The sequence below is a fragment of the Lepisosteus platostomus genome, chromosome 8, assembly GCF_059453375.1.
Source record: "Lepisosteus platostomus isolate fLepPlt1 chromosome 8, fLepPlt1.hap1, whole genome shotgun sequence".
Classification (NCBI taxonomy): Eukaryota; Metazoa; Chordata; class Actinopteri; order Semionotiformes; family Lepisosteidae; genus Lepisosteus; species Lepisosteus platostomus.
Genome location: NC_142618.1, coordinates 7,246,441 through 7,262,024, shown reverse-complemented (window position 1 = coordinate 7,262,024; position 15,584 = coordinate 7,246,441). Strand labels below are relative to the sequence as shown.

Here is a 15,584-nt window from a genome sequence, read left to right as displayed (position 1 = left end):
GTACACTTGAATTTCCTTTTCTAGTTTTAGTTATTGCAAGTTAAGGGTACAAATACATTTAAAAGATACAGTATATATCTCTAACAACACAATTTTTTATAGTAGTCAATAGATGTATACTTGTACATAATGTATACTTTTTTACAAAATGTTTCTCAGATTGAGGCATGTTTAAAAATGTAGAAGTGTTAAAAAAATGTTGTTGTTTGTTTTTTTGTGCTGTTTGACATCTAAAATAAATGGTGAAAGATGATTGATTAAGATGTCTTATGTTAATGTGGGTTTTTGGCAGTTAGACACTCCAGTCCAATCCTACATGAAACACTGTCATGAATTCTCATTTACCATATCTGATGCATATTGGAAATTAATATTTAATGGCTTGGAGCTATCAGAACTCTTCAGTTGAGTGAGTTGAGAGGAGGAACTTAGATCTATAATTGGAATTTACTGTTAACCTAAAGGATGCTGAGGGTTTGTGTGACAGCTTGATACATTTAACCCTCTTTTTCACAGAAGAGGAGAAAAGTAAATTAAAAAAAAGGAATATTGTCCTTTTTAATTCCTTGGAATGCTGATTCTGAACATAGTGTTTGAAATTTGGTGTGATTACATCAAAGTTAAGACCACAAATTTCTTTATAGTACCAGTCATTATTTAAGTGGATAGCACTAGTATTTAGTATGTTGGCTAAACATGCTTTTTAAAGTAAACAATACATTCATGGGCCATTAAACATAATTTTAATACTGTTTAATTATTTTTATGGACTAAGAACTAGTTCCTGTATTTCAATCAAAAGCTTTGAGAAGACTCAGACAACAAAAGTGTGTCATAAACTCATAATTTAAAATTGCAAAAATCAAGTTGGTAGTTTGTTGTGATTTGCAAGGACAAACTGGTTCAATTGCACCATAAGCTGTGGTAGTTCTGTTATTCATAATGTCTCTGGGGTCACTGAAATGTGAATAAAGCAACTCTGTAACTAGAACAGCACAGAAGGAACATTGGTTTGAAAATTAAGGGAGGGAAAAGACAATATATGTTTTATATGTACATCATGAAACTGTCACTCCTTAAGTGTTTTTAATATTGTTGTTGATATTTTAATATACCTGGGAAGGACATTTTTTTCAAATTGATGGTTGCTATTGAATATTTATTTTTAGATAAAGATCTGTGAAGCATTACTAAGCCCCATGTGCTGTCACAATTCTGTGTGTGAGAGCTAAAAAACAATCTTAATAAGATGGTTTGTAATAACTTCCACGAGCTCTGATCTGATGGCAGCATAACAGCAGAAGTCCTTCAGCTGATCAGCTGCTGTTTGATAACACATGCAGTGAACAACTCGGGCCCAGAAGTGTTCAATTGGTATGGGCCGAGCAATGCTTTTGGTGCCCGAAAACAATCAATAGTACCTGTCGCTGTTGGAAAGTCCGCAGTTCAGAATAAGTCATGTTTCTCAGGATGCTGCCTTCGAGTGTCAGAGAGGTACCTGCTGCGATTATACACTGCTTCCTGTTTCCATGGGCTTCCTGCTGCTAACCCACTTTTACAGCTTTCCAGAAGGACAGATCAGGGGACTTTCCCCAGGGCGTAGAGCACAGCTGCTCAGCTTCTGACCTGAGATCGGAGCCCTCCTCTGCGCTTCTCCTCAGCCTGGTGGCAAAGCAAGAAACACCCTTTAAAGCTGTACTAGGATTCCAGTGGGTGGAACAATGCAGCTGTGAAGCCCATACAATTAGTAGTAATCAGATTGATTTCAGGAAGAAAGGGCTCAATTACTGCTCGAAACTGTTTCCTGTTTAATTTCTCTGGTATAAGTTCCCCCTTACTTTGGTGGCTATGCTCCCTATGTAAAGATTATATACTGTACAGAACATCATTTTCACATAATTTATTTTCCTGCTTGGGGCGCTTTTTATTTTTAGACTGCTACTTTATCATTCTCAATAACTAAGTAGTAAACAATTTAATGGGTGACTACAGATTGGACCTTTTTTTGGTACAAATAGCAAAGCGCAGGCGCAACATTGTAAATGCCTGTCACAGCCAATAAATTACTTGTATTATGAAAAATACATCTTAACAATATATATCTATAATACGTGACATTTTGCAGTTTCCAGTATGTTTTTGCCTGTAAAGGACACTCTGTTTTTTCTGCTGTATGAATTGAATAAGCATTTTATCTGGGTACTTCTCCACTCTGCGGGGGCTGGCTTTTAGCCTCATTTTGTCACCAAAGTTTGACGGAGTAAGGTTTCTGACATTTTTAAACCGGCACAAGGGAGCGTGACCCTTCATCAAACCCATGATTAACAGAGAATCTGCTATCTTGAACAGACAAGACAAGGTGACCTGATCTTCAAAGACTTCCAAGTCAACCCAACAGCCTTCTTCAGTATCTGCAGAGTAGACTCGAACCCGAGGGCACAAGTGGTTGCTATGCAGAAGTGCATTTAAAAGTGAGAACAGGTGGTACTTCTTTTCCTGTGATTGAAACCGTATAACCTTTCTTATAGAATGATCCAGTGTATGGCGTTAACCCCTGTGAAAAGTCAGTGGTCACTGCTGTAAAGTGCAACAATAATCCAATTTTTCCCTGCTCTCAAGAAGCCTTATCTTGCGTGCCCTATTCTGAGTGGTGCTAAATTCAGCTTTAATGGCATTGATTTGTGTAGCTAATAGAGAATCCAGTCCCTGACACTGGCCATGTCTGAGATAAGGATTCTCAGGACACTCCTGAAAACTGACAGAGAATGCAATTGTGAATGCAATATGCAGAAGTACAGTACATGTTGAGAGAAAAGGAACCATGCGACATCAGTCAGTAATTGTCTTGTAGTAAAACAGGCAAGTTGTTAAATCTGCATACGTTGTGTGGTGAAGTAGCCTTAATAGGCTGCTGAGAATTGGAAAGGCTGAGCAGTAGATGTCAGCCTAAAAGCATTTGCTTTGACAGCTCTCAACTGTTTTGACCTCTTAATGAGTTCTGTTGCTTTTAGGTGTGCTGTCACTGAGTGAGATTTGCGTGATTGTGCTAGCAAGAGTGGCATGGAATTGTGGGCCTCTTTCTTTCAGCCCCCGAGACACATTCGCAGCTGTGCTGACAGCACCCCAGAGCATCGGGCTGTTGCTTTAGCTGACAACTTCCTCCTCTGACTGGCAGTGCTCTACATGCAGATAGGGAGCGGTGAAAGTCAATAGCTATAATTGATCTCATTGTCGCCCCTGAGTTAATTAAAGAAGGTTAATACAAGCGATTCCTAAATGATTTAGGAGAATACAATGAAGGTGATAAGTGTGCAATGAAAAAAGTTAACAAGACGTTTCTCAGAGCACAAGCGTGTATGGCTATACGCACAAAGGTGGGTGGATTTTCAGAAAAAAAATAAAAAATTCATTTTCTTTCCTCAGATGAGATTCTGCTTTGGAAAGCAAATAAGGGGGTCCTGAAATTTGCTTCTAGAGCTCACAAACAACTCAGTTTGCCCCATATTCGGGGCTGTTGAAAACTGGACTTCAGAGGCTGAAGGTGTGAACATTTCTCAGGATGAAAAACGCTGTCCTTGAACTCTTTAGGTTGATGACCACAAAGCTCTGTGTAAACGAATTGTGGAAGGTTGTGTTGTGATGTGGTGGGACTAACAATACTTAAAATGAAAATTTCGGGTGGAACTAGAATCTTCAAGTCACCAATCGCAAAACTGAAATTTTTCGTTTCATTTTATTTTCTGCTGTTTATGAAAACAGAAACCTATCATGCATTCAGTTTTGAATGTAAATTGGACTTTGGAACATGAGGGTGGGATCACAAGCTTCAATACTGTAGTACTTTGCCAGTGTAGGTCCTAATTGGAATTGATTTTTAAATGTCTTATCTGAGCTTTTAGCTTGACGAGCCTTTGAAATTGTAACCACAGCAAATGTCCCAACAGCTCTGTTACTGCAAACAGTATCGGGCGTGTATTGTATAAATCGCAGATCTAATGACTAATCCAGATATCATTTAAGCAAGGTTTTATCTGCAGAGGGATGGGCTATCCCGAGGAGCCTGGTGCAAGCAGCTTGCTTCTCCCTGTGGTTTCAAGGTCAGAGCACAGCTCCCAGTCCTTTAAGGATGTACAGCAGATACAAGGGTGACTGAAGCACATTGCTCTCACCTCATAAATCGCAATTGACGTCTCATTTGGAGAGTGCTGGTGCTGTCACAGTGAGTTTTGTTAATGGGTATAAATATTGCCTTGAGTGTTTTTTAACAGAATAATTACATGGCAGCCTCTGTCAAGGAGCAAGATCTCATGTAACTGTATAGCTTTTCAGAGCAAGACGTCTTTTACACTACCAAGCAACCGTGAAAGACGAACATGTTTCCTTTGCCTTTCGAGCAAGCTGATTATAGCAGCAACAGCTGACGATTTATTTATTGGATTTTACTTAATGTTATAGACATTGCTATACCTCAGTATTAAGCGTACTTATAGGTTACACTTGCATACGTCATCCATGCATCATTCTATATTTGATCAAGCTTAATTTTTGGATCGAAACTGGAAAATAAGCAATTGGAATAGTGCTTCATTTACATTGAATAAACAAGCTGACCAAGTACTGGAAGGATACTAAGCCAAGTATGTTTCAAATCCTTCTTTCATTCATTCATCAGAATCCCGCTTATTTCTCGTATATCCCAGTCATGTGACAGGACACCGGTTCAACACGGGACAGAGGGATTCACTCAGGGGCAATCTAGAGACACCCGTTTACAGAGCCAGCATGACTTTGGAAGGGGGGGGGGAACTTGACCTTCTGGAGAAAATCCCCCATTGTAAACAGGGGGATAACGTTCAGACTCCACAGAGAAGGCACCCCAGACTGAATTATACCCAGGATCCAAGAGATGTGAGGAAGCAGGCACTGACCACCATGCACCTCTGCCAGAAGGATTCTTAAACCATGAAACTGCACTTTCTTTATCCACAAGTAAACTTACCACTTTCTTAAACCATGAAACTGCACTTTCTTTATCCACAAGTAAACTTACCACTTACTTAAACCATGAAACTGCACTTTCTTTATCCACAAGTAAACTTACCACTTTCTTAAACTATGAAACTACACTTTCTTTATCCACAAGTAAACTTACCACTTTCTTAAACTATGAAACTACACTTTCTTTATCCACAAATAAACTTACCACTTTCTTAAACTATGAAACTACACTTTCTTTATCCACAAGTAAACTTACCACTTTCTTAAACTATGAAACTACACTTTCTTTATCCACAAGTAAACTTACCACTTTCTTAAACTATGAAACTACACTTTCTTTATCCACAAGTAAACTTACCACTTTCTTAAACTATGAAACTACACTTTCTTTATCCACAAGTAAACTTACCACTTTCTTAAACTATGAAACTACACTTTCTTTATCCACAAGTAAACTTACCACTTTCTTAAACTATGAAACTACACTTTCTTTATCCACAAGTAAACTTACCACTTTCACTCAATCTCTTAAACTGCTAAGTTTCATTGTCTTGGGCAATCTTCGGAAGTGTCACAACTACTTCTGAAACAAAAATCGAGTGCATGAGTGATTAAACTAGAAACTTAAAATGTGGCATCAACAATGAAGTCAAACTTTTAAACCTAATGGACTTGTTATGTCTAGGGGGAATATTCAGATGGAATGAAAACCATATTAATGCACACAACATATACTAAAGATGTCGTCTTAAATTTTAAAGCTTTCATAAGACAATAGTACATGTTGGGTTTTTTTTTGTTCATGCTCTTGGTCTCAAAGCTAGTCGAGACATCAGACATTTTTGTTTCTTACATCATCCCTGCAAATCTCTTTTGATTAATACAGATTCCAATGTATCGTAGCCAAGAAATATTAAAGTACCAGCTTCTGTTAGTCATTATTCACAGGGATTAGTGTGCATTACGAGACATAGTTACAGAGGTGAAATGAAGGCCACATGGCAGATGTTATATCCATGTGACAAGAAATTCTTGTGTTATAATAGGTATCTTTTGATGGGCAAAGGAGAACGAATACTTTAAATTTGTGGAGGTGGCATCATCACTTCAGCAAGGGAAACCAATAAAAGTAACAATAAAAATGTTGTCTCTTGACATCATTACACAATTTACCATATTTCTTGACATTCTTTCACAGCCCGTGTCAGAATAGTTCTTTAATTGCAATTCGCTTTATTCTCATAATTGATTGGTACTTCCTGGAAAACTGATGGAAAAAACTATTTCTCTTTGAAAGGTCAGGGCCTTGTACAGAAATGTATGGAGGATATAAACCAATGGTGCTGGCTATTAAAAACTGGAGGCACATAGTGCTGCCCATTGTATTAACTGTACGTGCTCACACATTTGGTGTAGGTGTAGATATACTTGTATGTGTATGGTTTCTCAGTTTAATTAAAAATGTCATGCTTATGTTTTATTCAAGAGTGTTGAATGCTGATTTTATCATAAAAGTGGCAAGTTACAACGTAAAACCCTGCAGTTCTTGCTTCTAGTCTTTTGCTTTCTTATTAACAGGTCAAGCTTTGAGAACATAGTGTTCTCTTTTTTAAAAAATTAAATAGTAAACTCTTTTAAAGACCTGCTGTTTTGCTTTCCTTCCTATCTGCTGCACTGTGGTTTTCCAGGTTAACCTAAAAAAATATTCTGTACTGCAGAAGGAAGCTGTGCAAAGATGTATCACAGAGACCGGGTGTTGAAACACACAGCTGTCCTGTTCTGTGTACTGTACAAGGAGTCTGTAAAAATAATCTAGCTGTCAGTTTAACAGCTGATCGTCTTTAAAAATCCCAGGGGGTATAGGTTTGACCAGTAATTGATAGATAATTTTGCTTTTTCAGAGCAGAATATTTATTATGAGCGTAAAATTTAAGGTCAATTTATGTCATAATAAACTTCTTTCATTTATCCAGATGTGTCACTTGTGAACACAGTCTCATTTGCAGTGACATTCTGGACAGCACCTATTGACAGATGTTCTGTTCTCAAGGGTACGACAGCAGTGCTTGAACTGGGATTTGAACACACAGCCTTCCAGTATCAAATCCAGAGACCCTAACCATTATAAAGTCAGAGGGGAATCAAGTCTGAATCCTCTCTTGAGAAGTTTAGTCTGCTTCCCAGCCATTGCAAGGATGTACCTGGTATTGAAGATTTCATACTATTGTACTCGTAGCAAATGTTTTTAAAAAACAAAACAAAACAAAACATTAACTATAGATTAACTATAGTTGCTCCTTAACCTTTTAGAAATTCAAGTTCAACTAAAAACAGAGTGGGAATCAATTTGCTTTTTGATGATGCTATACAAAATATTCCTTTAAAATTAGTAAGTAAGCTTGGTGGCCTCCCCTCACTTAGTAGCTGTCACTGTTAAGAATACGTATGCCTTTACATTCCTGTTCACTTAATGATGTGTCTGTACGGTATATTATTTAAGATACTCTTTTTGACACAAGAAATATGTTGCATATTATGTATAAATATGGAGATCACATGTGCCAAAATCTATAAGCACTTTAACAAAGTGTCTATCTCCGTTTCAGAGTCCGATCCCAAAACACTGCCTCCTAAAAATGGGATTTTGTTTTATGCATCTGATTAAAATCTACTGAGATTTAACTTGAAATCTTAGCTCTATTGAAGACATGTCTGCATGGCTTTGCACCTGATTAACGTTGTGAAATATGGGTCCCCCAGCCCTTCCTATTCAATCTTCTTATTGTTCTATTGTAGCAGATCATTAGCAGAGAAGGTTTAGTTACTGTGCCTCTAAACTAGATCCAAGTGGCTAGTTCTTTGACTGTTTTAAGGAGATAGCTAAGCATATTCAGCCTGTGTCCGTTTTGGATAGGGTTATGTGTCCTTAGATTTTTGTTTCCTTGTGTTGTTTTCATTTAGCCAGTTTGTTCTGTATTTTAACTTTCTTGACGCTATTTTTTTATCTTGTCAAGTGCTCTAAAATGCGATGTGTGCATTCCGCCATATAGTGTAACAAGACGTTTTCACAGGCCTCGGAGCAATGTTTGTCAAAGTGGTTTTCAACAACATCACTGATTGGTATCATTTCCTTTCTTTACAGGTTTTGGCTATAATATCCATCCTGTTCATCGTCCTGTCAACCATTGCACTGTCCCTAAACACTCTGCCTGAACTGCAAGAGATAGATGAGTTCGGGCAGGCCAACGACAATCCCCAGCTTGCGCACGTTGAGGCCGTGTGCATCGCGTGGTTCACAATGGAATACCTCCTGCGCTTCCTTTCTTCGCCGAATAAGTGGAAATTCTTCAAAGGGCCCTTGAACGTCATTGACTTGTTGGCAATCTTGCCCTATTACGTCACAATCTTCCTGACGGAGTCGAACAAGAGCGTTCTCCAGTTCCAGAACGTGAGGCGGGTTGTCCAGATATTCCGGATCATGAGGATATTGAGGATTCTGAAACTGGCACGGCATTCCACGGGACTGCAGTCTCTAGGGTTCACCCTCAGGCGGAGCTACAACGAGCTGGGGCTGCTCATATTATTCCTGGCAATGGGGATAATGATATTCTCAAGCTTGGTGTTTTTTGCTGAGAAAGACGAAGATGCCACTAAGTTTACTAGCATACCTGCCTCCTTCTGGTGGGCTACGATCACTATGACAACAGTGGGCTACGGAGACATTTACCCACAAACACTTTTGGGAAAAATCGTTGGGGGGCTTTGCTGCATCGCAGGGGTGTTAGTCATAGCCCTGCCTATTCCCATCATCGTGAACAACTTCTCTGAGTTCTACAAAGAACAAAAGAGACAGGAGAAAGCCATCAAAAGAAGAGAGGCTCTGGAGAGGGCAAAGAGGAATGGAAGTATTGTTTCCATGAACCTGAAGGATGCTTTTGCTCGAAGCATGGAGCTGATGGATATAGTAGTGGACAAGGGGGAAGACAAGCGGTCACAAGACAACCACCTGTCACCAAGCAAGTGGACGCTGTCCAAGCGTACTTTGTCTGAGACCAGCTCCAACAAGTCCTATGAGACAAAGTACCAAGAGGTTGTCCACCTCGGTTCGCAGGAACGTTTAAATAACCCTAATGGTAGCCCGCAGCGCCTCAACGCTCAGAAGCTGGAAGAAATGTATAATCAGATGACTAAAGCCCATTCAAATCCCAACGTTAACACAGCAGGGGAGGAACAGCGTGAGCAAGCGCCGAAGCAGGAAACAGAAGTAGAAATGAAAGTGGCTCCATCGCCATCAGACCCACTGCTGAAGGAACGCGCTGTGACTGACATCAGGAGCATTTCGAGCATCGACAGCTTTGCAAGCTGTGCAACAGACTTCACAGAAGCTGAAAAATCTCCTGTTCCTCCGAGCATAACAGGAATTTTACAGATGAGGCACCCAAACGTGCACCTTCCCCAAGAGGAGGGGCAGCCTTCCCTTCCGGAGGGCAAGACCGATGAGAAAGGCAGGGAGAGAACCATCATCAAGGACGGACTCTACGAATTCATACCTTACAATCCAGACAGTGAGATTTTGTCGCCCAAGCAAGACCATCCAGAGTTCCACAGAGTAGTTGACAGTATCAGGAGCTCCTTACGAAGCAATAACCCCGCAAAGACGAAAGCTCTCAAGGTGAATTTTATTGAAAATCCAGGCAGTGCTCCACAGACACCCCCCAGCACTGCTAGACCACTGCCCGTGACAGTGTCGGACATGATGATGTCATCTCCTCAGCACATCAGCACCATTCTCCTGGAGGAGAACTCTCCACAGGGAGAGAGACCCTCTCTGAGCTCCAGCCTAGCGGTGCTTCAGCAGGCCCCTTGTAAAGACTCCCCTCCGTCTGCGGAGCAAGGCCACTTAGGCTTCCACCCCAAAGGGCAGAAGAGCTGCGTCGATGCAAACAGCGACGAAGAAGCTCAGTGCTTAGAGTGCCGAGAGCAAGAAGATGAACTGATCCCCTCCAAAGAAAACCACAAGCAGAAGAATCACGTTGAAGACGTGGCTCTTGTAGGCCCTTCTTCACCGAAAACGCCCACACACAACTGCACCCAAGGTGCAATCCATGCTGTTGGGGAAGGAAAGAATGACAATAACCAAAGTGGACTCAAAGTGGAAAATCACATGTTTACGCCAGAGATTCATATAAGGCCTGGGGATGGTGGTTTCTCGCCCACATGTGAAACCAGCATGTGACTGTGGAGCGCAGTGATGTAAACCACTGACTCACTAGGAGGTGAAGCCTGTTAATAAAAAGGCACAGCACACCAGTGGGGTGAAAGAGATGTTGTTGCATGGCATGATGAGTCATTTTAACTAAATCACTGTTTGTCTCAAAAAAAAAAACAGACTGCTTTCCTTTGCAGAAAAGTGACTTGAAAACAGTGGGTACAAACAGGCGGCTCAGTTCAGAGCACATATATTGCAGTATGAAGACATTTTTAATCTAAATGTAAATTTTAACCTCGTATTAAACCTTTTTTTTTGTTAGCTACTGTAAGAAATGCACAAAGAGGGAGAAATCTTTAAAAAAACGCATGCATTTAAAAATGTAATTCAAAGGTGCTTCGTTTGCAGAATGCATTTCACTGTACATACAATTGGAGAGATGGCAAGAGCACACAACATGATAAAAAGAAGTGATCTCTGAATTGGGGGGTGTGTTTGAAAACATAAAATGCAGGAGACTACAGACAGTATGTTGCAAGGTAGCCACCTATAAAAACACAAGTAACATATCATGACTTTCTGTGGAAAATGTGTTCCATAAAGATTTTATTTTAAGAAATGAATATGTGCTATAACATGATCATATATTTGGTTAGTTTATAAATAGATGTTTTATCATAACATTTAGACTTAATGACCAGAAATTAAGGTTTTCAATCATCCTCCTACCCCATACACTTTACAGAACTACAGTATATAGTTGCCAAAATTACTGTCAGTGGGTTAAACAAACGTCACGAGGAATAATGACATCCAAGAATCAGGTGCTTTGTGAATGTTTGAGTATTCCACCGGCTTGGTTAAGAGGTAACCTCCTGGCCACAGGCTGAGGGGGCAGAGGTGCAGAAGGGATGGAGGCAGGATGAATGAAAAAACGTGGGAACGGGTGTGTGCGAGAGTGAAAGTCGGTATTGATTGCAATTTGAAACAGCTGATATGAATTCCGGGATCAGAACCATTCTCCCAACGCAACAGGGAAATGTTGCTTATACAATGCATAGGCATCATGCAGCAGATGTACTGTAAATAAAGAGCTGGTAGCTGACTAATAAATTAAGATCTTATTTTCAGAACTCATGGTTAGTTCAACATGTCTGGTCATTAAGTCTTACGCAGGCTGTGTATTGCATCCTCACAAAAGTAGTGATATTCTTTTCGCCGTCAGAGGACCAAAAAATCACATTCTCATGCTTTTACTTACAAACATTTCATCTGCAAACATAGCGGTTTATGCACATTAATCGCAGTCATGTGAACAGCACAAAGTGTCAAGTTGTTTTTGTTACTTCCATATAACTAAAACACATCCCAGTGAGCTCGGACAACTCCTTTCAACTGCTTGTTGTGTAAAATCCATTGTTGTCCAATCCAACTACATTTTTAAAACAAACCTGCAATGTCTTTTTGTATTCATGTTTGTGTATTTTTGACAGCATCATTTTGTGCACTAAACTAATCTTCAAACTAAAACCCAAAGTTTCACTCTGTAGCTTTCCTCACACACTGAATACACCTGATTTATGTTGCCTTTTTTCAGTAAGCACCGAAGAACGTATCTTGCTTTGGCAAGTCTCTTCACTGAATGTTAAAAGAACCTCCTGACACATCAATCCCAACAACATGCGTGTGGAAAACACTGAATATTCTCAGTCTTCTCCTGGTGACACAAACCTGGAAAGAGCAATATACTGAAAACTATGCAGCAAATAATTGTGATGTTTTAACGCTGATGTTCTGTTTTGAATTTATGAAGTGTATTGTCAGAAACAAAAACACACATCTTCATCATGATTTCAATAAATATCTGTTTACACATTCAACACAAGGAACCCATGCTACAGGAAGTTCAGACTTTCAACCCATCCCCGCTATGTATCATATTACTTTTTCAAGGAACAGACATGCAGTATGTTGCTGCAAAAGGACAAACAGGTTTGACCAAGAATGGTGGTGGTGTTACCCTCATGTGTGGCTTCTCTGCAGACGATGCCCAGTTGTTTCTGCTTGTACTCGTTAAGTAAAGATCAGTATTCTGAAGGCCTACAGAGGCCGATTGGTTAAAAAATAAAATGAATGTTTGTTTCTCCAGCCCATACGTAAATTTTCATTAAGAATAAATAGATCATTGTCTATATATACATGTACATGTATATAAATATATGTATTAATGTGTGTAAAAATGCCACATAGACCATTATTAATAAATAACAGATTTATGTTTTGGTGAAATGCTAATATTAAGAATGATACTATTTTTTCTAAATACAAAAATCAAGAATGGTCACAATTTCCTGCCAAATGGTGGTTGAAATTATGCGTGCCTTTTCATAAATAGTTATTTATGAGAAGGCTAAAAGACATTTGGCTTTGTTCATATAGCATTGTACAGGAGATTCTACTTTTTATAGGCAGAAGTCAGGTCTTTAAAGAATAGACATACATATATACATATTATTGAGTTCTCAGGTTTTGTATAAATCACTGAAGTTCAAATGACATTTTAACTAGCATGATTTTTAATTTGCAGGTAATGATAAGTGAGTTCTTACATTTTTTATGATGTCTTCAGTAGTTTATTAATGGCAGGGCAATCAGGGGTCTGGTGATACAGCTAAACCTCACCTTCCTGTCCCCTGCTCCTTAATAAAATTATTTTTATTTCCCTGATACTGTGCTGGACTGATAGGGTACTCTCTGCTGTAAGAGGGCCAATGATTCAGGCTCCTAGGTTATTTTGGATAACTTTGGCAAAGATAGAGCTGAGAAAGTGCAATCATCAATGAATGTAGTTTTCTGATTTCCAGACTGAACAAGGATTTGTGCTTCTTTCCTTGGCTTTCTGTGAACTGGGCATGTTCCCTCAGAAAAAATGTCCCTATAAAATGTGCAGTTCAGAAGTGTAGTGTGTGCTTACACACCATTTTGACACGTTTCAACCAGCTGTTCTCAGTCCTCGTCCTGGGAGGCCACTGGATCTGCTGGGTTTTGTTCCAGCTGGTCCTTAATCTCCCGGTGCTCAATGATGCATGTAATTGATCCTCATGTTTACATTTCTGTAGCACTCTGTTCTAGGATTTAAAAGTACTCTAAGAAATATTATTTCCCAACACCCTCAGTGCACAGTGTACTGTATGCAGTCTGTCCTCAAATGTCTAATTCATTATTTGTTCCCTTATTTGTAAATGAAAAGCCCTTAATAGGCAATTGTTTTATAATGGACAGACATGGGTGGGAATGAAAATGTACTGTATCGGAAATTCCCACAATGCCAGTTTCTTCCTTCATTCTGCTGGAGTCCAATGGCCTTAGTTTCCAGCCCACACAAGGTCTGAGTCTCGGGAACTGGCAGATGTTTGCCATCAATTCCAGACTCCATCCAGCCTCTTAAGAGCTGAAAGAAAATTTTAAAAACACACCGGAAACAAAAAAATGAAAGCATTTTCCGTGTGATTAAGAATTTTGTTGACGCTAAAACCAGAAAGGCACAGCAGTTCCTGAGGACCAGGGCCGAGAGCCACAGTCTTAGTGGCTGTGGTGCCAAGCTCACCTGATCTTCACTGTCAGATCGTGAGATTGCTTCTTGTGGACATTCCACTGTGCCACTGCAGACTCCTCTGCATCCCCGATGGTACTGGCTGAGTACCTGGGGACTGAGCAGAGACATCGACTTAACAACTGTTCTTGTGCTTCGTGTTGAGTACCAGTGTTCTTTGAAGAAGGCGTCCGCATCAACAAATGGCTCTGTCAAGACACCGCCACCTTCATCAGTACATCTATAAGGTCTGTCTTTGTTTGGCACCTGTCAAACTGCTTTGAACACATGGGGATTTTTAAAATGATACTGTCAGTTGTTTTTTTTTACTTTTGAATGGATTTCTTTTGGATTAACCTTCCAAAATCCTCCATTTACAGGCTATATTGTGTGAGGATTTTTTTTCTTTGATTTTGTTTTTGTTTCTTAAGGTGTTTCTCTTCAAGGAAATTCAGTGAAATCTTTGGTTTTAAATTGTGAGGAAAAACATGGAAACATACTGGATCATGAACTTGCCATGTTCTCTCACAAAGAACTTAAGAACATAAGGATGATTTCTGTAGGAATGCTGGAATTAACCGCATAATGGAACAGCAGAGGAATTGTCAAAAAAGCTATTGCATGACATGATCGTTTCACCTTAATTTATTTCTTGCAAGAACTTTTTGTTTGCTTTTTTGATTTTTTTCTTTGCCCTTTCAGCTTTGAAAGGTTAATGTTTCTGCCATGTTTTTGTCATCTATCCATAGTGATCCACTTTCCAAACACATAATTGTTCCATCTCCATTTCTCCAGCCTAGTTTTGGTTATTAAGGGTTCTATCATGTAATTTGAGCTGCAGACTCTCTGTACATTTCAGCATCTCTGTATGCATGTAATAGTCTGTACAATTTGTGACCACAGAATACTTTATTTTACGTCAAGATGTCTGTAATGATTAACAGCATTGTTCCCCATTAGGCCTATTAGCATATGCAGGATAACAAATAAATATGTATATAACTCATTTCTGTCTCATGTCTGCTCTGCACCATGGTCATTATCCCATCATCTTGCAGCAAGCCATGTTTTTAACACTGTGTCCAAAGGGAGTTGCTGGCAGTGTCATGGAGAATTAGTGACATGATTTATGTATCATTTCATCACAGTACAGTGTTAAAGCACTTGATTTTGAACTTTGCTGTGTTCTGAATCCACATTGGCACATGATTGTTAATCCCAAGGCTGGGATTAACGTGTGATAGGACATCCTGTGAACACAAAGGACAGAAAACAGAGAGCTGGGTGACAATCTTCAGGAGCTTTGTTCAATTAAAATCAGGCTAGGAGAATACAATAAATGTGAATGCATAATCAGCTCATTTGAGTAGCTTTGAATACTAATGCAATGTTAGGGAAAATGTACACTCCAGCTGTGATATAAAATCCCAGCACAAGAGAAAAACAGCCCAAGAAAATATATTCATGTTCTGCTGCCATTTGCTTTATAGTATCTGTTCAGAATTGACTGATGCGTTTACATGTTCGTCCATCGGAATGACACAGAATAATATATTGGTCTGCAAAGATAACTGAGCCATCTTTAATGACGTACAGTAATTAGTAGAAATCTCAAGACCAGCCCTCTGTACTAGGATCATTGCTCTTCCCAATACATATCAATGATATATATTCTGGTAAAGTTAGCAGGAGTCAAATTAGCTAATAATCAAACTGGAAGGATTCACGCACAATGTAGAAGCTGCAAAAGAAATTCAAAATGACTTCGATAAAATTCAGGTCTTT

General features: G+C 39.3%; 1 protein-coding gene across 1 annotated transcript in view; it reads left to right on the top strand.

The window, feature by feature from the left end:
* Window positions 1-14,805, top strand: part of kcnb2b (potassium voltage-gated channel subfamily B member 2b) — a 115,748-nt gene extending 100,943 nt beyond the window's left edge. Inside the window, exon 3 of the mRNA XM_088642233.1 lies at window positions 8,141-14,805. Coding sequence (XP_088498359.1) covers window positions 8,141-10,234 — 2,094 coding nt within the window. The 3' untranslated portion in view covers window positions 10,235-14,805. The remainder of the gene's footprint in view (window positions 1-8,140) is intronic.
* The last annotated feature ends 779 nt before the right edge of the window (window positions 14,806-15,584 follow it).